The sequence below is a fragment of the Muscardinus avellanarius genome, assembly GCF_963383645.1.
Source record: "Muscardinus avellanarius genome assembly, chromosome: X".
NCBI lineage: Eukaryota > Metazoa > Chordata > Mammalia > Rodentia > Gliridae > Muscardinus > Muscardinus avellanarius.
In genome coordinates, this window is record NC_137792.1 from 98,333,716 (window position 1) to 98,357,822 (window position 24,107).

At 47.0% G+C, this 24,107-nt stretch overlaps 2 protein-coding genes across 3 annotated transcripts in view; one reads left to right on the forward strand and one right to left on the reverse strand.

The window, feature by feature from the left end:
* TSC22D3 (TSC22 domain family member 3) overlaps window positions 1–15,057 on the forward strand; it is a gene marked incomplete at both ends in the record, with an annotated part of 77,014 nt that extends 61,957 nt beyond the window's left edge. The window contains 3 exons of one of the 2 annotated variants that reach the window (XM_080718325.1): window positions 12,898–13,021; window positions 13,716–13,767; window positions 14,827–15,057. In XM_080718325.1, coding sequence (XP_080574451.1) covers window positions 12,900–13,021; window positions 13,716–13,767; window positions 14,827–15,057 — 405 coding nt within the window. Of the gene's footprint in view, window positions 1–12,897; window positions 13,022–13,715; window positions 13,768–14,826 lie in introns of those variants that run through there. The other variant, XM_080718324.1, reaches the window with a different exon arrangement.
* The window catches only part of MID2 (midline 2), a gene marked incomplete at its 3' end in the record, with an annotated part of 523,130 nt that overhangs the window by 221,199 nt on the left and 277,824 nt on the right, over window positions 1–24,107 (reverse strand). The gene's annotated exons all lie outside the window — the stretch shown is intronic.

Below are 24,107 nucleotides of genomic sequence, written 5' to 3' on the forward strand. Positions count from 1 at the left end.
GAGGGCCCAGGACTAATTTGTAGTTCAAACTATCATCACAGAGAAATCCCCATGACATGATATATGCCTTCTGGGTACTCAGGCCTGGACTCCCAAGGATTTCCAAGGAGTATTTGTGAAACTCCTTTCTTAACTGCTGAGTTAGTAACTGTCTAGATTTGGCTGTTCCTCGGTTTCCATATTTACTTTAGCTCTTCTGCAACTCTGTCAACAAACTCCACAGTATTATTAGTTTTAGCAAATAACAGGATGTCAGAACTGTTGACCAGGATTCATTAGTTTGCTGTTAGCGCTCTATCCCAGGACACAAGGGCTAGTGTTCCTCTTATTTTTAAGGTATATGAGCTTTGGCAAGAAGCCTCTCTTGGTCAGACCCACCATGCTCTGCTATCCATAGGTCTTTAAGGACTCTCTTGCCCGCAGAGACTCCTCCCACAAAGACCGAGGCATTTCTGTCTTTGCTTGGTGACACAAAGACATCGGTAAGATATTTAAAACAAAATGATGCTGATGCTTTGAGTTTTCCATTTTTGTGTTTTGTCCTTGTAGTGTTTCTTTGTTCTTTAAAAGAAATTTGTGCTGGGCATGGTGGCACATACTTGTAATCCTAGTACTTGAAAGGCCGAGACAGGAGGATCGCAGGTTCAGCAACTAGTGATGTTCTCATCAACCTAGTGAGAACCTGTTTCCAACCCAAAAATAAAGCAAGGCTGGGATGTAGTCCAGAGGTAGAATGCCTCTGAATTCCATCCCTAGTACCAAACAAAAGAAGAAATCTGTACTTGGTAAGGTGACCTCAAATGCTTAACATTCATGTTGTCAGGGAGGGCTGGAGAATTGTACTTTAGGCTGGCACTAAGCTCATCAGGGCTTTTTGACCCAAAATATCTTTCTCTTCCAACCCTACCCCCCACACTGACTGTCTCAAGGAGCAAGAAAAGAGGTTAAAAGGGTCATTCTGTTGTTGGATGACAGCCAGGAAGCCCAAGCCTTGGGGAAAGCATAGCCTTTGTTTATTTATAAGCCCCGAACCTAGCAGGCAGTATAAATTAAACATAAAAATAAAATAAAATACCCAAACACAAGCCGGATGCACACCACAGAGAACAGTGAATTTCCCTCGGGAGGGGAAGTCAGTGAGCAGTGGAGGGTGCCCATAGCAGGGGTGGGTGAGCTCCAGGCTGGGATCAGGGTGGGGATCGACATGTTGTAGGCAGCCCCAGCAGGTTCCTGAGGGGGAATGAGTCACACCCCTCCAGCTAACCTGGGAAGCAACCTACATTTGACTGGGCGGTTACAGCCACAGTGCTATAGGAGGGACTTGGCTTCTGTAAAAGGGAGGTAGGACTAAACTAGGAGTCCGGCACAGTAGCACGGCACACACCTATAATCACAATACTCGGGAGGCCGAGACAGGAGGATTGTGGGTTTGAGGCCAGAGAGCGTACTTAGTGAGACCCTATTTCAAAATAAAAACTAAGAGCTGGGCATAGTGATGCACACTTGTAATCCCAGCATTCGGGAAGCTGAGACTAGAGGATCGCGGTTTACAGACAGAAGCCCGCTGCAACTTAGCTGGTCCCTGTTTCAAAGTAAAGAATAAAAAATAGGGCAGGGAATGTAGCTCAGAGGTCAAATGCCCCTAGGTTCCATCCCCAGACCCGCAACAAAAATAAAAAATAAAAATTAGGCCAGGCGTGGTGGTGCATACTTGTAATCCTAAGACTTGGGAGGCTGAAACAGGAGGACTGTAAGATTCGAGGACAGTCTCAACAAGTAGCGAGACTCTCATTAACCTATTGAGACTCTGTTTCAAAATTAAAAAAAAAATAGGGCTGGGGTACCTAACTAAAAGGCAGAATGCCCCTACGTTCAATCCTTAGTACCACAAACATAAATAAATAAATAAAAATTAAAATGAAACAGACCTGAGGGTGCAGCTCAGAGGTTGAATACCCTTGGGTTCAATCCCTAGTACCAAAAGTAAGTAAATAAATAAATAATGGATCTAAGGGTGTTGCTTAGAGGTCCAGCAGCCCTGAGTTCAATTCATAGTACCAAAAATAAAACATAAAATAAAGCAAAAATGAAAAAAAGAGAGGGAGGGGAAGTGGATAGGGACACAACTGTACTGTTCAAGAAAATTCAACCTTTTCTTTTCTCTGACCTAGGTTCTTCTCTCTTCCCCCACTGTGATTGATGTCTATCCCCAAATTCCCAACCTCCCAAAGAGACAGTTCCCCCCAATGACTGTGAAGTATCTTAGAAGGACTCTGTTCTTCATAACAGAGAGACAAAATCTGTCAAAAAGATTTAGATATAAATCAGAGTAGATTCAGTGATATCCTAACCATAGCTCTCACTCATGGTGTGATCAAGCTTCTAGCTGTGAGACATAAAGAGATGGCAAATGCACAGCTGGTCCTGAATATAGTGAGCTGCATCATAATACATTATACAAAGTAGGTCTTAGTGCCTGTGGCATCCCAGGGGCTCTTTAGGTCTACAGACCCTTTCTTGCCTCTTACCTTTAGGCAATGTTTTTAGACACTCTGGCTTGGACTAGTGTCCTGCCTTGCCCTTTTTCCATATCTTGTGGCCTTGCTACCCCTTTGGGGACATGGGGAAGCTGGCAACAGCACAGAGACCAAAACAGAGAGGGTGGGGGGAGATACTAGAGAGATGATGTCCCTCTATGTCTATCTCTGGGAATTAGAATGTATGTGAAAGGATAGAGGAAGTGTTTGCATCTAAACGTGTGCTTTTCTTTCTTCCTGATTGTGTGTGTGTGTGTGTGTGTGTGTTTGTGTGTGTGTGTGTGTGTGTGTGTGTGTGTGTGTGTGTGTGTTGTCAGCAATTATTAAAAGCAGTTCTATGGACTAGTGCAGAAGAACTGCATTCAAATCACCCAAAAATTTCCCTTGTCCACCTTCAGACCCATCACACCAGACTTGTTAGGGCTGGAGCTCCCTCTGATGATTCTGATGTTAAAAACCTCATCCAGACCCTCCAAGTTTCCTCACTGTGTGTCCAGTTGTCACCTGATTCTGACGGGCCACTGTCCTTTTGAAAGTGATAATTTGCTTCATAGTGAAGTATAGGAACTGGCAGTGGCTGAACTCAGAACCGTCTCCGGGCTTTTGCATCAGAAAAGAAACTTTTCTGATTCCTCACAATGTAAAGAATTTCAGGTGAGCTCACAGGAACCCATAGGCATGACTCTAATGGTGATCTTTGTAGGTACCACAGAAGCAGGTCCAGAAAACAGCTCTGAATGAGAGGGAATTTTTTCCCTTCTGATCACTACTATTGAGATAGTCATTAATAGAGGGTACCTGTGCCAGGATTGGCTCTGGTTAGAACTTTCGTCAGGAGCCTGGGAGAATCTTTCCTTAGGTAGCTGAATGATTGATTGTGCAAAACTGGTATTTGTCTTTTTACTTGTCCCTCTTTTAAGAGTCCATTATAATGTATGACTGGCATCTTTAAAAACTGTGGTCTTGGCAATGCCCAGCCTTCCAGTTCCAGCTGTGCAGTGTGACACTTAAAACTGGCTCCCTCTGTGCCTACTAGAGTGCTACTCCGAGTTTCCCCTAGACCATAGGGTCCACTTAGGACCCCTGCACGGCATACATCCAGCTCTGGACATGAAAGAGAGCAGAGGTCATGGCTTTGGACAATCTGGCTTAAACTGGACACTCCTGCCTCTCTTTCTGTGGCCTTCCCACCCATTTGGAATTGTGGGGAAGCCTGCAACAGCAGAGAGAGACAGACAGACAGCAGAGAGAGGGCGGGAGGCAGGCTGTGGCCCTCCCTGCCTATCTATCTGACTGTGTGAAAGGCTGGAGAAGATGTTTGCATAAATGTGTGCAGAGCTTTGTGCTTTCCTTCCTTGATAAGGTGTGTGTATTCCTTGTCAGCAATTCTTAAACTGGGCTGGAGGCCTTCCTTAACCCCTCCCAGTGCTCCTTTGAGTTCCCTGGCTGTGTTCCCATGGCTGGAGGGGGGGCCTGCCCAGGGACAAGCTCGCCCTGCTTCTCTCCTTTTTTCTGTTCTGGGAGGAGTGTGCCCCTTGCCCCTGCCCCCCACCCCAGCTCAGCCGCCTTTCCTCCATCCAGGAAGTGGGGGCTGGGTGACTTCAGAGTGGGGGTGGGGGGCTTTGCAATCTGCAGGGCCCCTCTTCACAAGGCCTAGAGTAGCCCAACAGAGAATCAAGCCACCTCAAGTGAGCCCCTGGTGAATAGCTCAGCTATGAGGTAAGCCAAGCCTCAGGGCACAATGTGAGGGCCCAGGGAGGCCCATAATACTTGCCCATCATGGCAAGGAGCTGGAGTCCCTAAAGGGGCCCAGAATTAATAACCATCCTTTTGCTCCTTAGGAAACCTGTGCCACTTCAAAGGTCACCCATTCTCTAGCAGGGCCCACAGAAGAGCCAGGTGTGGCACCTCAGAGTCCCTGCTCTCTTCACAGGCCCCCCATCTGTTGCCTCTGCTGCCTTGGCCTCCCTGACAGAATCCCTGTGGCTCTCATCTTCTAAGCACAGCCGGCAGCCCCAAGTCCTTCACGTGCCACTCAAAGTAACCCTGGCAACTGCTAGAGAAAAGGACTTGGGATTTGGACTCTTGGGATGGCTCCACAGACCGGAGGCGATGGGGAGAGGCCCTGCCAGTGTCTTGGTGGCCTGGATAGGCTGACAGAAGGCCACTGCAGATCAATGTGGAGAGCAGCCCATGCCTTTACTGTTTTCTTTCCCAGTTCCTGGCAGACTAAAGTGCACTAGGATTTCCAGAGGATGAAATGATGACGGGGACTGTTTGTGTACCTGAAGATGCTTACTGGTCTGTGGGGAAGCAGAAAAAGAAACCCTCCTAGAAGCACTTGCTTCTAAGAGATGGAACGAGGGTAAGACCCTTCTTAGAGATGGCAGGAAAAGTGAGCCCACTTGAAATTATACTCTACTCAGAAAGAAGGGCTGGCAACTCAGAATGCAAATACCTGGCTAGGTGTGGTGGTGCACACCTATAATCCCAGTACTTGCTTGAGACAGGAGGCTCACAGATTTGAAGCCAGCACATGGTAACTTAGTGAGACCCTGTCTCAAAATAAAAAGTAAAATAGGGCTGGGGATTAACCTCAGGGGTAGAGTGTCCATGGGTTCATTTCCTAGTACCACCAGAAAACAACAACAAAAACAATAATAATCATCATAATAATATTGATGATGATAAACTAAAGCAAATACCTGTGTCATGTCATCTCACTTTATAAATCCCTAAGGTTAAGGAAGGGAAATCAGGATGAAGGACCCTCCCTAGCATAGTTGATCATAGTGTCTTAGAAGCTATAGGTCCTACAGAAACCCCAAACTTTATGGCTGCTGCAATATGAGCCAGGTAGGCACTAGCCAAAGGGAAGAGGGGGAAGAAAAAATTCATAGCTTATCCTATTGAGTGAAGTAATGCCCAGGAATGGGAATGGTGTGGTCACCCTGAACTGAAGACTACCCTCCTGTGCCACCCCCATGCCTTAGACTTGTTCCTGAAACAAACCTTTCAGTCATGTCAAAGTCAGATTCCCAAATGCTATTGGCTTTCCACACCCTTTTCAGGAAAATAAAATATGCAGCATCGCTCTGGACACTTCTATACTCTCATGTTTTGGTGGAATGCTGGGGATTGAACCCAAGAGCACTCTAACATTAAACTACACCCCCATCCCTTCTTATTTATTTATTATTTTTGTGGTACTGGGGATTGAACCCAGTGCATTATACTTCCAAGCTACATCCTCTGCCCTATTTTTTATTCTTTATTTTGAAGCAGGGTCTCACTAAGTTGCAGAGGGCCTCACTAAGTAGCTGAGGCTGTCTGCAAACTGTGATCTCTTGTCTCAGCCTCGCAAGCACTGGGATTACAGGTGTTGCATCACCATTCCCAGCTTAGTGTTGTTGTTGTTGTTTTTTTTTTTTTTAAACGGAGGTCTCCCTAAATTACTACACGCTGGCCTTGAATCTGTGATTCTCCTGTCTCAGCCTCCTATGTGCTGGGATTACATATTTTTTATTCGACAATCCCTGATTACACCTGTGCCTAGCACTTCCCCCAGACCCTGATCATTACAGCTTCTTTCCTGGGAATAGGTGCCACAATTTTTGGAATCTATGGAGCCTAACCATTATAGAAAACTGAATTTGCCACAGACACAGGATATTCTGAAAGGAAACACAATTTTCTACTTGTAATGCCAGGTGTTTTTTTTTTTTTTTTTTTTTTTTTTTTTTTTTTTTTTGCTTTGCTTTGTTTTGCTACTGGGGATTGAACCCAGAGATATTTTACTTCAAAGCTACACCCCCAACCCTTTTTATTTTTATTTTGAATCAGGGTCTCAATAACTTGATGAGAACTTTGCTATTCCCTGAGGCTGGCCTCAATCCTATGATCCTCCTTGTCTCTGCCTCCAAAGTACTGGGATTACAGGCACTAGTTTGATTTTTAAAGTTTCTCTGAAATGTGTCTTTGGCTTTGAATAAGCATCCAGTCCACTTTGAGTTGAAATGATTTGATTTGAATTGAATCAGATGTCAATTGGCAGTGAATATGGGGAGAAGAAAGGACCAGGATTATTTCATTTACCAAGGTTAATTTGACAAATATATTTTTCAGAAATATCTATTTCATACTTGTAGACGGATAATAGGGAGGGTGGAAAAATGAGAAGAAGCTTTGGAAAAAGTTTGAAGGTAAATTTTCCCAGCTGCAAGGCATAAGGGGAAGGGAGACAGGCATAAATATTGACACAAGGTTGATGAAATTTAAGATCCACTGAGCTTAAACTGCATTCCTGGATAAATCACCCATGCTTCCAGTGCTGCTGAGACGCCAGGATTCCTCCCCCACACACACACATACACACACATACACATACACACACTGTAGCAGCCATCAAAGTTGAAATGATGAAGGTAATCTTACCAGAGCAGTTTTTGCCTTTTCCGAATATAGATGGGTGGGGCAGAGTGCCTTGTTAAAATGGGGTTTGGTTCCGCCTGCCATTCTGGTGTCATTCAGAGATTGTTTGTGAAGCTCACACGGGACCCCGTCCAGGAGGAAGCTGAAAGGCACAATTCATGTCCCTTGTCATCATCTGGTGCCAGGGTGTGCCCCAAATCATTTGCTAGAGCTGTTTCCCCAAGAGAGTATCTATCTCTCTACCAGGATTCTCCTTAGGTTTCCTCCTACCCTCGATTGCCTTCTGCATCCCTCTCCCCACTTTCCTGCCCCCCAAAATCGGGGCTCTGGGCTCTGTCCATGCAGGGCAGTTCACATGATCTACGGAGAACAAGGCAGTTTCTCTGTCGCCGTCTTTCCTTCTTGCTTCCCTCCTTCTGGACTCTGGGGATTTTCCATGAAGCCAAAGTAACTATGTAAGTGGCAGTGGCCTTCCTGTCCATAGTCTTCCACGGTGGAGGGGAAGAGAGAAGATAAGAGAGAAGCAAGGACAAATGAAACCATGGCGTTTCAGCCTCCTTATTCCCCCAGCCTCTTCAGAAAAAGGGACAAGTAAGTAATTAGAACTAGACATAGCCTCAGACGGAGGGGCTCGCGGCAGAGAAGTAAGTGGGGAGAGATGTTTTCACCGTCCCATTAACGCCACTAACGCTCAATATCCTTCTTGTATCTCTTCCTCCAGCTCCTAACCCACTGTTTGCTTTGTGGCTTATCCCGCTCCTCGCGCATCTTGTCTTTTTCCGCTTCTCCTGACACAGGACCCTGTGTTTTGCTGGCCACACTGCCAACTCCTTGGGTGGAACATTCCCTGTAGAAAATAAGGAAGACCTGCCTATAAATAGTTTCCTTCTGGCTGTGTGGTACACAATGCTTCAAGTGTGACAAAAAGGGAAGTGAGATGATCCCCCTCACCGCCTCCCCCATCCTACAGCACCCACCCCGAGCCTGCTTCCCCGGCCCTCAACAGCAGGCTTGGGATCCTGCCTGCTGGCCCATCACCTTCCCACTGTCCCGTGGGAACCCAAAGTAGGAAACGCTCTTGTCCAGGAGGGTCTGTTGAAGTGGAACAAGCCAGTGGAAAGGCTGAGATGTTTGTTCCAGCTCAAGGAGAGTAAGCTGGCTTCCAGAGCCTTCTGAAATGGGGGCAGTTAGCTGCATCCTCACTGCACCAGCCTGTGCTAGATGGTCTCCCCACCAGGGGTACGGTCAGCTATGCCTGTTTGGTTGCAATGTCCTATGGCATAAGGACTAGAACTGAGCGCCAGTGAGGGGTGCTGGTCACCACCACTCTGGCTGTGGATCCAGCCTGCTTTGTAAATTGTGGGATTGAAGAGGGGGAGTTTGGACCACAGGCTGTCGCATTCCTAGGCTTCTTGTTTCCTGTGTGTGTGGCCCGCCTCCACAGGGAACACTGTACTTAGAGTTATTAGATTAGATATATGTGATATAATAGATATTGTGTACAATGCAGATTTCCACCCACTGCAAGGCCTGGCGAAGCTGCTCTAGGCAGATACATTTCCTGGTGTGCCAAGGGTTAAACAGAACCTCTTGGATTCCTCCTCCTCCTCCTTCCCATTTATCTTCCTTGTCCTTGTTAGACAATCTTTGTATAGAGACATTGAACTCCATTGTCTTTCTTTATCGGATCCTGGGATCCAATCATTCTTTGGTAATAGAGGGTCATCAGGCTTCAGGATGATCATTTCTCTTACAGAAGAACTAAAGTATATATGGGAAGACAGATAGGCCCAAGTGTGGGCTGAACCCCAGACAACGTCTTGAAGTGTTTTTTTTTTTTTAACTAGTTCCCTGATAGGAGCTTACTTTCTTGTTGTTGACTGATTCTAAAAGCTGAGCACAGCAAGAATGGGGGGAGATAATCAAGATTGCCAGTGAGTGGGGGCCCAGAAGCTCAAGGTTTGACTAGGCTGTGATTGTTGTTAAAAGACTGCATGCTTTATTTGAACTATTGTGTACTCTGGGACTACAGAGTCCATTCTAGAAGCCATCCGGTTGGAGTGACATTGGCCATTTCCTAGACAGAGATAGCTTTCTTTGAGGATTGCTTGGCTGCCTATTGAACTCTTCTAAACCTCTTTTGAATGTCTTCTAAAACTCATTGGGACACTTGGGTATTCTTCCAGTTTTCAAGTATCAAAAAACCTGGCCGTGCTTGCAGGGCCCAAAGCCAACCTCTACAACTCTCCAGTAGTAGTTTTGTTGTCATCCTGGGACATTCCTTCTGCCCCTCACCCTTCCCTCCTTACCAGTCTCTGACACCTCTAAGCCATCCCCCAATTGCCTCATCTCATTCATTCCAGCCTCCACTCACTCATTCAACAACTTACTCCTGGTTCCACTAGTACCTATGAGTAGGTGTTGTAGGAATAAACTTAGCTTCTAAGTCAGGAAGATGTGGGCTGGAGTCCCAGCTCTGCAGTTTATGATCTCTGCCACCTTGTGCAAGGTAGCCTCTGAGACCTTTGGTTTCTTCATCAGTAAAATGATGGTGATAGTGCCTACACTGTAGGTTGGTGGCACAGCCAGCATAGTGTCTGCCCAACACTGATGCTTCAGTAGTAGTGGTAATTATAGTTCAGTGAGTCTCAAACTCGGCTCATTTTTGTAATTGAAGGATAATTAGTGAACAATTCAAACACAGCTCTGCTAACAATCTTAACCCCTTTTCCCTTCGCTGCCTGAACTGCCTAGATTTCTCTGCCTCTGTCGGCACATAAGGGAATCCCAATCATAAGAGCTGTTTTTCTGTGTTTGTGTGTGGTACTAGAGATTGAACCCAAGGGTGCTCTGCCACTGAGCTACATGTCCAGCCTTAATTATTTACTTATTTATTTATTTTTGCGGTACTGGAGATGGAACCCAGGGACATTCTACTTCTTTTGTTTTGTTTTGTGGTACTGGGGGTGGAACCCAGAGGCTTTTCTACCTCTGGGCTATACTCCCAGACCTACTCTTATACTTTATTTGGAAACAGGGTCTCACTATGTTGTTGAGAGCTTCACTAAGTAGCTGAGGCTGGATTCGAACCTGTGTGATCCTCCTGTCTCAGCCTCCCAAGTGCTGGGATTACAAGCCTGCGCCACCACACCCAGCTTCAGGGACATTCTACTTCTAAGCTAACCCCCAGCCCAAGTTTTTATTCTTTATTTTGAAACAGGGTCTCCCTGAGTTGCAAAAGACCTAAGTAGCTACGGCTGTCCTTGAACTGCTATCCTCCTGTCTCAGCCTTCTGAAGGCTGGGCTTACAAGCTTGCGCCACCATGCCCTATACTTGTTTATTTATTTATGGTACTGGGGACTGAGTACCTCTAAGATACACCCCAAGCCCCTTTTATTTTTTATTTTGAAACAAGTCTCACTAAATTATCACATGCTGGCCATGAACCAGTAATCCTCCTATGTCAATCTCCCAAGTACTGGGATTACAGGCCTGGCCACCACATCAGGCTCAAAGCAGTTTTACTTCTGCCAGTGCCCTGTTATCCTAGTAGTTTTCCCCAACCTCAAATCCCACCAACACAGCTTTCTCTCCCTCTCTTTCTCCTCGCCCATTATCTCCCTTGGAATCTTGCATCGGGCAACAATAGTTTAGAAAAACTAACAAGCCAGTCAGTCTTTCTGGATCAAGAACAATCTAGATGGCACAGAGGACAGATTAATGTGTCAGGGAATTCCAATATCAGCTAAGTTCTTATTTAAGAATATTTTCCTCAGACAACATTCTTGATGATCTATAAATATCCTCTGTCTTTTATTCTGTCTACTGTCCACTGCAAACACTAGGTTCAGAGAGCTCGAGTCAACAACATCCATCTAGGCATTATCTCCCACCTAAAGCAGGACAGAGTAGGTTCATGAAACAGGTTTTCCTGGATAGTTATATCAGGCAGTCCCTTGCAAATATAATGGTCTTTGTGTAAGTGTTACCACCTCGGCAATCCAACTGTGGAGTCCTGTGTCATGGTCAGAAATACTAGTTGTTTGGTGGCATAACTGCAGTGGAAACCCAGAGGAAATTGAGGCCTTCAGACTGGGCTTGGATGGGGCCTTGGCCAGGGTGTTGGTGCCAGGTACCTGATTAAGAGAAATATCCTGAAGCAAATAATAATTACCTTCTTTGCTGATAAGAGGCCCCAGTACTTTTCCAATAGCCTGATTGCATTAGGATATTTCTTTGGACTACAGCCTGTGGAGCACTGATTCATGGGTACTGGCCTTAGCTTCATCCAAACTATTGTATATGTGGTGGAACCCGGTGTTCTCTTTTGGTACCTTGGTTAGTGTAAATAACATTCCCTGTTGCATCACCTGTCCCTTTCCCTGCCCAGGTTTCCCCTTCGGGATGCAATTCTGCTTTTGACCACCAGGTGGCCTCACTTAGGAAGGAACCGGAGGAAAAGCCCTCAAGCCTCCAGAGGAGTCTTTGTTGGAGGCTGACAATGAAAACATGTTTTGATAGAAATGTGTAACTCTTAGTAAGAAACAATCACCTCGTTTTCCTTGTGGCTAGAGTCTGACTGACACAAAATACCGTCTAATACTTTATTTATAGCTGAACCTATTCCAGAGCAGGTGTTTGCCTGAGATAGTTTATATATAGCCTTGTTATGTAGTTTTCTTGTTATTTTCTCTTCATAGGAAAGTAACAAAATTTGTTTTTAAAAAATAAGGCCGGGCATGGTGACACATGCTTGTAATCCCAGTTCTTGGGAGGCTGAATCATGAGGATCACAGGTTGGAGGGCAGCCTCATCAAGTAGTGAGACACTCATGGACCTACTGAAACTCTGTTTCAAACTAAAAATTAAAATAGGGCTGGGCATTGAGCTTGGAGGTAGAATGTCCCCTGGGTTCCATTCTTAGTACCGCACCAAAAAGGGGGGGGCATGAGACCCTGGATAATGTTGACCATAGTTTTTCTGCAGAGTAAGGCATGGAGATCAATGAGAAAAGGGCTGGTGTTTGTGATCACTCTAGTGCCCTCCCCTATACTCTGTCTCCTCTCCACCTAGCTCCCCAACACGTTTTTCCACTAAGCATATGTGCATATGCATAGATACTCCCGCACCTGTGCATTCCAAGGAAGAGGTGGGTGGGTGGGTCTGGGGTTTGAGGCAGGCTGACGGGACACTGTCTAGGTAAGGGGACTGGCTGCATTGATAAGAGAAGGCACATGCAAGTAACAATGTATGTGTGCAGGGGAGAGGCTACTAGTGCTAGCAGGGGCTGTGAGGTTCCTACTGTTGGGGTAGGTGTTCAGAGAATATGACATCTGAGAGCATTGCAAAGCCATCAAAGTCCTAACACCTAACAGGCTGCCTAACACCTGAAGAAGCACTTTTAAAGGCAGCACCGCCCTCTACTGAGTGCTTTCTGCCTCCTGTTAGGCATTTCTTCTTATTTCTCTAGAAATCAGCTCCAGTTTGGTTTTTAAAACCAATCTCCAGAGCCCTCTTTAGAGATGCCAGTTGGCACAAGAAAGTGCTGAACTGTTTACAGCCCCAGTCTAAGGTTCAGGGAGGGGATGTGGTTTAACTGGGCCACAAAGCCCAGTACAGAACTCATTTGCATGGCCCCTGACGCCATGTGACGCAGCCGGCTCCTCCTATATAAAGAAGCAGGAGCCGAAATATCTCCGAGTCTGGGTTGGACTGGCGGCTGTGGAGTTTGTGACACACTAGGTGACACCCCTCGAGTCACTTCCCTTCAGCTGCTGGAGCGCCTGCCTGGCTTTGGTCCGCAGCCTTCGTCCCCCTCCTAGTCTCAGGGCCCGACTCTCGTGCGGAGCCCAGCCCGGTGCAGCGTGCCAACAGCCGCCCAGCCCGCCCAGCCCGGCCCGAAGCGCGGCCAGAGCTCCCGCAGCCCAGCCATGAACACCGAAATGTATCAGACCCCCATGGAGGTGGCGGTCTATCAGCTGCACAATTTCTCCATCTCCTTCTTCTCTTCCCTGCTTGGAGGGGATGTGGTTTCCGTTAAGCTGGATAACAGGTAACCACTGGCCTGTGCTGCTGAGCCGGGTGCCGGCGGGGGCTGGGCTCCGAGGCAGATCTCCGAGCGAGCCTGGCGCCGCCGGTCCCTGTTCCCCGCGGTGCAGCATCCTGGGAAGGGGCGGGGGTAGGGGACGCAGGAAGGGGGGGGGTCGCCGCCGCGCTGGGATCCGCCGTCCGAGCGTCCCTGCGGCTGCTGCGCCTTGAGAACCAGCTACTGCAGCCGCACGGGCAGCGGGAGGAAGAGGGGCGCAGGGCAGGGGTCCAGCCGCGCACCTCTGGAGAGAAGGCCGGAAGCTTCCGAGCCCAGAAGGAATTCCAAGCTAGGTTCGGAGCCGGGTAGGTCGGCTGGGACGATCTAGGCCGGCGTCAGGGGCCTCCCTGGGCCGCGCTCCCTCATTGTTTGCATATTTCCTGAGCAGGCCACGCTGGTCCTAGCGCCCAGGACCCACCCGCCGCCTCAGGGTGGTCGCGGATGGGGGAACTCAGGGCGGTGGCAGTGCTGATGTTGCCTCGGTGGGGAGGTGCCGTTTCCTGCGGGGGCTGGAGAGGGACCTGAGGACCGACTGCCTGGAACTCGAGTCCAGGGAAGCGGGAAAGAACAAGCCCCTGGACAGATGGAGGACTTTGGTCGCAGTTGTCGGGTACTCAGAGTGGAATGGAGTAAACGGTCGATTTGCTTTTTGTCTCGGCAGTGCCTCTGGAGCCAGTGTGGTGGCCATAGACAACAAGATCGAGCAGGCCATGGTGAGTGGCATCACTGCGTCATTCCCATCCCCAGACTTAACTGCTGCTTATGTAACTCTGGGCAGGACCGAGGGGTGGGTGCAAAATCCTTATGCCAAATAGCTGAGGAAGCAGACTGCCTGCTTCCCATATGATTGTAGTGACCCCTTTTAGGGCATTTCCAGTCTGCCCTTGTGAGGCTCCCTCCTTTCTTCCCCTTCCCCCATCCAGGGCTTTGCAGCAGCCTCTAGCTCCCTCCTGGGCCATTGTAGGGCAGGGAGCTGAGACTTCTGCATTTGTCTGCATCCTGCAGTTGGCAGGGACCAGAGCTCATTGGATGCAAATGCACCGCAGTATCTCTGCAGAGCCTGGGCTGGGGTCAGGAATTGGGAGGAAGCAGAAAGCCCAGCACCATACCTCTTCTCCCGCCCCTTACCTGGTAGTGGTCATACTCCAAGCAGCCAAAACAGCTACAGGGCTTGGTGCTGCCCTCATTTAGAAGCCCCTTCATTGTGCTCTGGAGCCTAATGACTAGTCCTCTCCCCAATGTAGTCATCACATGCAGAGAGGATGTAGCAGTCTCTGCACCTTCCCCCAGATCAAGGGTCCTCCTGTGTAACCAGGCTGCAAAACAGCTGCCACACAGTGTGCAGGCTCACATGGAAGGGAAGAAATTCCGAAATAGCCAGTTTTAGTTGCTTGACGTAAAGCAAGACCAATAATATGGGATGTGTTGCACCTCTCGCCATTTGGACCAACTGCAGGGCCAACTGGCAACCATCAGAAATCCCACCTGAAAGGTCCCTAACCAGGCAGATTTGAGAGTCAGTAGTCATTTGTAAGGGGGTGGGACCTAGCTAATTAGAAGCCAGGCTCCTAGCTCTGCAGCTTTCCCCAGTGAGAGTTTAAATGCTTGGGAGAAGGGTGCATGAGGAACTGGAGTGCAAGACAGGCATGCCAAGGGAAGCCTGCAGGGAGGCCACTTGAAGGCAAGTGCAGGTAAATGAATGGCAAGGCACAGTGCTGCAGAGGGCCACCTATGGCTAATGTGCGGCTCTGTGGTGCTTTCCTCTGCTGCAGGATCTGGTGAAGAATCATCTGATGTATGCTGTAAGAGAGGAGGTGGAGATCCTAAAGGAACAGATCAGAGAGCTGGTGGAGAAAAACTCCCAGCTAGAGCGTGAGAACACCCTGCTGAAGACCCTGGCGAGCCCCGAGCAGCTGGAGAAGTTCCAGTCCCGCCTGAGCCCTGAAGAGCCTGCTCCTGAGTCCCCACAGGCCCCCGAGGCCCCTGGTGGTTCTGCGGTGTAAGTGGCTCTGTCCTCAGGGTGGGCAGAGCCACTAAACCTGTTCTACCTAGTTCTTTCCAGTTTGTTTTTGGCTCCCCAAGCGTCATCTCACGTGGAGAACTTTACACCTAGCATAGCTGGTGCCAAGAGATGTCTCAAGGACATGGCCACCTGGGTCCACTTCAGTGACAGACCCCTGACAAAGAGCAGGTCTCTGGAGGCTGAGTTGCATGGGGCCCCATCACCCCAAACCAGTGAGCCACTAATGTCACCGCGCCCTGGGGATTCCCAGGGCCTGGGCAACTTAGCCCCAACTGGCAAAGGAGAAGGGTAGTTTGACATGTGATGCCAGTTGGCTCCAGAAAGTATAAGGGGTCTGTTTTTCATTTCCATGGACATCTTCAACAGTTTCACCTGACAATGACTGTTCCTATGAAGAAGCCACTCGTGTTTTAAGCAGAGGCTACCTCTCCCTTCTCCCCTTGCTCGCCAAGGTGGGGGGCACAGATGGGAGGGATCGAGCCATGTCAGCCTTCTGTCGGTGAATATGGTTAATGCATGGCTTTGTGCACAGCCCAGTGTGGGATTACAGCTTTGGGATGACCGCTTACAAAGTTCTGTTTGGTTAGTATTGGCATAGTTTTTCTATATAGCCATAAATGCATATATACCCATAGGGCTAGATCTGTATCTTAGTGTAGTGATGTATACATATACACATACACATACATGTCAAAGGGCCTAACCAGCTTTGGGAGTTCTTGATTGATCCTGTATCTCTTAAAGCTAATTCTTTGACTGTGCTCATTTACCAAGTTGATCCAGTTTGTCCTGTAGGTTAAGACTCAAGGGTCAAGGCAGGGAGATGGGGGCCAGCCTCAGAATGCGGCCACAGATGCCTTGCTGCTGCAGTCCTTTCTTTCCCCATCTCTCCACTGAAGACATGTGAAGTCCTCATTTGAAGGCCAAACCCACCATTCACTGGTGCTGACTACATAGAATGGGGTTGAGAGATCTGTTTGGACTTCGCATTGTTATTTGAGAACATTTTTTTAATTCTCATGGAAAACTTTCCAGCGAATAGGTAGATGGTGTCCTGCTGTGGACTAGGGGTGGAGGAGGGAATGGCTTTGATCCCATGGGGCCCAAGGGATGTTCTTGTGCCCGGGGAGCTTATCTCTAAGGGGATTCTGTGACGGTGAACACTTTCCACTTTCTGACACCTTATCCTGATGTATGTCTCCAGGATTTGGATTTGAATTTTTTCAAATGTAGCTTGAAGTTTCAATAAATTTTGCTCTTTTTTTTCTAAAAATAAACTTGGTGTGTGACTGAGTATAAAGGGACTGGGTGGGAGAGGGCCCTCACCTAGTGGGGGGAGGCTGTTTTCCTCACCACCAAACATTTGCTGAGCACCAGAAATGCCAGGTCTGCGCTACACTGGTGTCATGTGTCATCCACACAGTCTCTAAAGGACGTTTGTATGGAAGCTGAGGACTCAGCCAGATGAACTGACTTGCCCAGAGTCACACATCTATTAAGTTGGTGAAGCTGGCCTCCAACCTGCGATAGTTCAGTCTCGGTCTCCCAAATACTAGGATTATGGAAATGCACCACCGTACCTGGCATCACACAGCTATTAAGCGAGCTGGACTCCAACTCGCAGCCTCTGTCCCTCTGTCTTGTTTCTACTTTCATAGGAAACATCTGTGTCAGCCTGAGAGAGTGATTTGGGAGGAAGGGTACCTCCAGGAAGGCCAGAAAGAGAAAAGGACAGAATCTATGTATGAAAAAGTGAGAGGAACCAAACACGAGTGGGCCTCTTCCTTCTAGAAACATCATCACACAATACATTCTCCTTAATACCAACGTACTTGTGACCCTTAACCTGGGCAAAGAAGCAAAGACAACTTCAGAAGGAAAAGGACAGAGTGTATGAGGTCACAGAGTCACCACCTCTTCCCTGCTCCCTTCATCCTGTTCAAAGAAAGATGTCTTCAGTCACTCCTTCTACACTATCCTGCTGCAAATTTATTTGCAAAACCAGCCCGCTGTCCAGCCTCAAGGGCCTCACTCCAGCTTCCCTCCTCCACCTCTCTTTGGGGTTCATTATCACCCATCATCCTTTCGCTAAGTTTCTGAGGCTGGCCACGAACCTGTGATCTTCCTGTCTCAGCTTCCCAAGTACTGGGATAACAGGCATGCATCACCATGCCCAGCTATTAGTGACTCTTCAATCTCAACTTCCCGTAAGATGCAATTGATATCTCCCTTTGCCACTTGCAAGTGACTAGAGCTCTTTGATTTTTCTGAGCCACAAACCAACTTACCAAGATGTCTTGTCCCCTTCCCTTGCACCAATCACTGCCCCAGTGCAATCAAAATGACACACTTCTTTATCCGTCAAGTTTGTACGTGCTGGCTTGCCCTTTCCCCGTCACCAAAACCCTTCTTCAGAACATTGCAAACCCCTGGGTCACTGGACTCTCAAACCCCAGTTTCCCAAGCTGGCTGCTCATGAAGCAAGTTCATTATCTACACCTACAAATTTGAACATGGCACACAGATGGCACAGCTGCTGAATGTTCCCAAACATTGGACCAGGGCATTGGGAGCTCCGAGGCAGCTATCCCCCACTGGCATGGACTCTCCCCAATCTCAGTTACTCCCACACTCACCCCTTCTCAAAACAAACTGAGCAGCTTGTGGACGATTCATGCCCAGTTTGCAGCTGATCAAGAACAGATGAAAAAGAAAACCCAAAAAAGCAGCCCAGTACCATACCAAACCTCTGTGGACATCAAGCCTTTTCTCTACAGATAGGGGAAAAAACTTGTCCCACAGTCACATCGTGGTGAAGGGAGAACAGTTTTGTTTCCTAGGCAACCCCCACTAAACAGAGACAAACACTGCAACTTCTGAGGCCCCAGTGGTTACTAGACTAGATAAGAGGAACTTTAGATGGTTGTTATTCACACAAGAGTAGCAGCTCCTTGTTGTTCAACAGAAAACACATCTAGGGGTGGAGAAAGGCAAAAACATATTGTTCCTGGACTCTAGTGGCTTTTGAGGTTCTGGACTCAGCAAGTCCTGCGGCTGGACCCAAAACAAGCTAAAGAACAATGAGACCACAACAGCAGTGGTCTCTCTTGACTGTATCTGCCGCCTCACCTCCTCCCTCCAATCTACTGTCCCATCAAACCTTTTTTTTGGTGGTACTGGGGTTCCTGGAAGCCCTTCTACCTCCGGGCTACACTCCCAGACCTATTTTTACATTTTCATTTGGAAACAGGGTCTCCTAAGCCTGCGCGCAGCTGGCTTCAAACCTGCGCGATCCTCCTGTCTCTGCCTCCCAAGTGTGGGGATTACAAGCGTGCGCCACCAGGCCTGGCCCATCAAACCATTAAGACAGCCCTCCCAACTTAACAAACATCACAAGAGTACCACTTTATACACCACTCCTGAATGTGGAATGTTCTGTTTCCTGCTCTTAGAAAAAGAAGCAGGACGGACATGGTGGAACTTGCCTGGGAAGCTAAGACAGGAAGATCGCAGGTTGGAGGTCAGCCTCAGGAACTTAGCAAGACTCTTTCAAAATAAGAAAAAATAATAAGGGCTAGGGGTGTAGCTCAGAGGCAGAATGACCCTGGGAGAGAGGACAACAGAGCAAAGCAGAATAGAGAATAGGGATAGAAGGATCACAAGTGTGAAACCAGCCTCAATGAATTAGAAAGGCCCTCAGAACTCAGTAAGACTCTGTTTTAAAATACGAACTAAGGCTGGGTGTGGTGGTGCACACTTGTAATCCCCGCGCTTGGGAGGCTGAGACAGGAGGATCTCACAGGTTCAAATCCAGCCTCAGCTACTTGATGAGGCTCTCAACAACTTAGTGAGACCCTGTTTCCAAATAAATTATAAAGTAGATCTGGGAGTATAGCCAAGAGGTAGAAAGTCTCTGGGTTCCATCCCCAGTACTACCTAAATAAATAATAAAATAAAATACAAACTAAAATAGGTCTGGGAGTATAGCTCTGAGTTAGAATGCTCCTGGGTTCAATCTGCAGTATGAAACGAGAGGGAGGGAGAGGGAGAGGGAGAGGGAGAGGGAGAGGGAGAGGGAGGGAGGGAGGGAGGGAGAGAGGGAGGGAGGGAGGGAGAGAGAGAGAGAGAGAAATAGGAAAACAGAACCAAGGGGTTTAGTGCTGCTCCATAGTTCCCATGGATCCTAGGGGGTAGTGTTTCTCCCGTTTAAATGTTAAAAATACTTTGAGACCTTTCCCCAAGTCTGTGGCAGTAGAACTTTTAGTTTTTATTAAAAGAACATAATGACAGAGACTGAATTCATTGAGGCTTTTAAAAGACTTGATTGTATTTGCCACAAAAGCATAGACATGGGTTTGAAAAATAAAATAAAACTGCATATGTTAATTAGCTAGATTTAGATGTTCCACTATATACTTTTTTTTTTCAAAACATCATGTGCAGCCCGTAGTGGTGGCACACACTTGTAATCCCCGCACTTGGGAGGCGAAGACAGGAGGATCACGCAGGAGGAGCTGCACTGGCTTAAGAGACCCTGTTTCCAAAAATAAAAAAAAGTATAAAATAGGTCTGGGAGTATAGCCCAGAGGTAGAAGGGCTTCCAGGAACCCCAGTATCACCAAAAAAAAAATCATGTGCACAAAAATACATACATTTCATCTGTTTATTTTTTTAAAAAAAAGAAAAGAAATTAGAACAGAAATGTGGGGCTAGGCTATATGCAGGTACAGGAAAGGACTACTTGAGACATACAGTGCAAGGCTGTCAGGCTAGGGACAGATCCGGAGTAAGCTGCTCCTGGGAGGCTGCTGAGAAGGAAGCCAGGGAGTGAGTAGTTGTGTCAGGGCTTCTGGGACCAGGGTACGGGGAGAAGAACTCTTGAAAGACCACAGGAAAGAAAGTACATGGCTCACCATCCCTTAAGGTTTGTGGATCTTGTTCTAACATCAACCTACTCATTCTGAAAAATCTTGTTTTCACATCTCACCTCTTCTACTTTTAGTTGGTTAGAAATTAATGAACTAATTAGAGCTTTGTAGACACCCCAGGTCCACGGGTTTTCTCATGCAGAGAAGCTCGCTGGAATCCACTTAATACTTAACCACCTCTACTAGATCAGGAAAGGATTAACAAAGAACTCCATCACTTAGCTATTCCAAGCATAATGGTTTCCAGAGAGGAGCTGCCTAGAAGGAGCAATGATCACAATTATTAATGATATAACTATTACTTCAATAGGACTGAAATTATGCCAGACACCATTCTAAGCCGTTTCACATTTATCGATTCTTTTAATGAACTGCACAAGCATATGAGGTATGTCTTATTAAGGTCCTCATTTTAACCAGGCATGGTGGCACATACCTGTAATTCTAATACTTGGAAGGCTGAGACAGGAGGACCATAGATTTGAGGCCAACTTCAGTAATGTAGCAAGACTCAGCAACCTAGCAAGATCCTGTTTCAAAACAAGACTATATATATATATATATATATATATATATATATATATATATATATATGGAGAGAGACAGACAGACAGACAGACAGACAGACAGAGATATGTAACTTGGAGGTAAAATGCCCCTGGGTTCAATCTCTAGTACAAAAAAAATCCCATTTTAGCCTGGTACAGTGGCACATGCATGCCTGTAATTCTAGTAATTGGGAAGCTGAGACAGGAAGATTGCATGTTCAAAGACAGCCTTAGAAACTTAGTAGACTCTGATGTTTCAAAACAAAAAATAAAAGGTTGAGGGTGTAGCCTAAAGGTATAAACCCCATGGGTTCAATCCCCAATACGGGGAGAGAGAGAGAGAGAGAGAGAGAGAGAGAGAGAGAGAGAGAGAGAGAGAGAGAGGGGAGAATAGAGAATGAGAAAGAAAAGAAAGAGAGAGAGAGAAAGAAAAAAATTAAAAAAGAAAAATAAGGATCCCCATTGTACAGACAAGAAAATAAACATGGAGGCACAGAGAAGGAAAGCAGCTTGCCCAAAGCCATCCAGCTAGTGAACAACAGAGGCTGGCTGTGAAGGGAAGTGATAGAAAATCTGAACAGCTTTCATGATTCTTCCTATGGAACCAGAAGTGTTCCAGTGGTGATGGGCAGGAGACAACGAGGTAGAAAGGAGGCCACTCCAGCCAGGCATGGTGGTACACGCCTGGAATCCCAGTACTTGAGAGGCTGAGACAGGAGGATCGTAGGTTCAAGGGCAGCCTCAGCAACTTAGTGAGGTGCGCTACAACTTAATGAGACCCTGTTTCAAAATAAAAATAAAACAAGGAGTGTAGCTCTTGGAAGTAGAATGCTCCTGGGTTCAATTCCCAGTGCTTAGAGTGATGATGATGATGATGATGATGATGATGAAGAAGAAGAAGAAGAAGAAGAAGAAGAAGAAGAAGAAGAAGAAGAAGAAGAAGAAGAAATAAAGAAAAAGAAAGGAGGTCTCTCCAAATAAGCAGAAGGGCCAAATGTGACCAAAGGGGCTGGGAAGGGTGGAGTGAACAGAGGCAGGAAGGGGAAGATAGGAAGACAGCTTGGATGGAGCCCAGCCAACTGACTTTAGATAGCATCTAATAGGTCTCAGGGAGCCATGATAGGCTTCTGAGCAAGGAAGTGATGTGATACAAAAGATATTTGTAGAAGACGGGTCCTGGCAACTGGAAGGGCTAGAACAAGGAAAGGCTAGCAGCTGTCCAGCTGTTGCTGTAATGCAGGTATGAGGTGATGAGGGCCAGCCGGGGCAGGAATAGGGGTCATGGAAAGGAAAGGACAAAGCCAAAAGACACTGAAAGGCGGTGTTCTCAAAGGGTGGCCTGTAGTCCACCCACATCCGGTTCTTTAGGGGTTTAAACTGTAGATGTCAGGCCTCACTCTCCTACACTCCAGAGAGAGATTAGGCTCAGGAACCCACAGCAGTGAGGCACAAGTACCAGCATGTTTGCGGACCCTCCAGTAAGTGGAAAATCAGTGTGACCTGGTGGCCAAGTAGGTCAGGTGGGGAGGAGAAAGTAAAGTAGCCACAAATCAAGAATGACATGGCCGGGCATGGTGGCGCAAGCTTGTAATCCCAGCATTCGGGAAGCTGAGACCAGAAGATCGGTGTTCGCAGACAGCCTCAGCTACTTAGTGAGGCCCTCTGCAACTGAGTGAGACCCTGTCTCAAAATAAAGAATAAAAATCAAGGCATGGGGTATAGCTTGGAGGTCAAATGCCTCTGGGTTCTATTCTGAGTACTGAAAAAAAAAAAAGAATGACACAAAATATTTTCTTTTTCTTTGTTTTATGTCTTTGTATATACATAACAGAGAATGTACCTTTTAACCCTTTTTTACCATAGTACTGGGGATTCAATCCAGAGGCAGTCTACCTCTGAGCTACACTCTCAGCCCTTTGGATAATTTTGTTTTGAAGCAAGAGTCTCACTAGGCTGCTGAGAATCTTGTTACATTGTTTGGGCTGGTGTAGAACCTGTGATCCTTCTGTCTCAGCCTCTCAATACTAGGATCACAGGCATGCATCATCACACCCAGAGATTTTAACCTATTTCATGGAATCCATCTTCCTTCTGAAAAAATTACAACCTTCTCCTTATACCGCTGTTTCTTTCAATGTTTCCATGCAGTTCTTGAGACTCACAGCTTTCCTAGCACCAAAGTTGGGGCATTAGGTATCTTCCAGTCCAGTGGCATCAACTAGCTCTATTTACATTGTTGTGTAACCATCACCACGACCCATCTCCAGAACCCGAACAGATATTCTGCATTCACAAAACACCAAAACCCTCCCCCAGCCCCTAGTAAAGTTGAGAGTTTTGAGTCTGGAAGATTAGGAGACCACAGAAGCACTGGAAGATTGAACCCAGGGGCATTCTACTTCTGAGCCATATCCCCATTCCTTTTGATTTTTTACCTGAAAACAGGGTCTCACTAAGTTGCTGACTCTGGCCTTGAACCTGTGATCCTCTAGTCTCAGCCTCCAAAGTACTGAGATTACAGGTGTATGTCCCCACGTCCAGCAGGCTGATATTTTTTGGAAGGAAAATGAATTCTAGTTTTGATTCCCTGCTGAGCTAAGCATATTCACATACATATGGAAATTGACTCCTAACCAGCGGTGGAGGAAAAAAAAATGCGAAGTCAAGAGCTGGAGTGCAAGATGTGTGCGTGTCTAGACAGGGTAGGGACCCTGAGAAGTGGCTGCAGGGGAGGACATGAGCAAAAAGCCAAGAGCTGAGGGGAAGATGAGTAGGCTGTGAAGAAAGAGCTAAAGAAAGCCCAAGGGAACACTGAGGAACTGAGGCGTGCTGGTCTCCTTTCTTTTTCAAATTTGTTTTGTTTTGTTTTGGTACAGGGAGTAAAACCCAGGAGTATTCTACCTCAGAGCTACATTCTCAGCCACATTTTATTCTTATTTTCAAACAGGGTCTTACGGAGTTGCTGAGGGTATCACTAAATTGCCGAGGCTGCCCTTGAACCATCAATCCTCCTGACTCAGTGTCCCACATGCTCTGATTATAGGTATGTGCTAACATGCTCAACTTCCTCTCTGTTTTTATCTCTTGGTCTGTTTTTTTCCCCATGTTTCCTCTTCAAAAGCCTTACTACAGCCTCACCTTCTTATATAATTAAACTAGTCCATAAAGGTCACCTTGGAGGAAGGCTGAGGCAGCTGAGGTATTTTAGGAAGAGATAGTCAAGAGTCTTGGGATGTTGTACTGGTCTGGCTAGGAAACTATATGTCCTTGGCAAATCTTTGCTATGTCTAGACCTCAGATTTCCAAGATGAGAAACAAAGTGTTTCCACAGAATTCTTTCTAAGCCAGTTGCTAAACCCCAGGGTCAGGGAGAGCCCTCGAACTGTGAAAGACTTGTATATGTTATCTCATTGTTCTAGACTCAGTTTCTCTTCTTTTTTGTGGTACTGAGGATTGAACCCACAGGCATTCTACCTCCAGCCTACATTCCCAGCCATTTTTTTTAATAGAGTCTCATTAGGTTGCTGAAGATCTCACTAAATTGCTGAGGATGG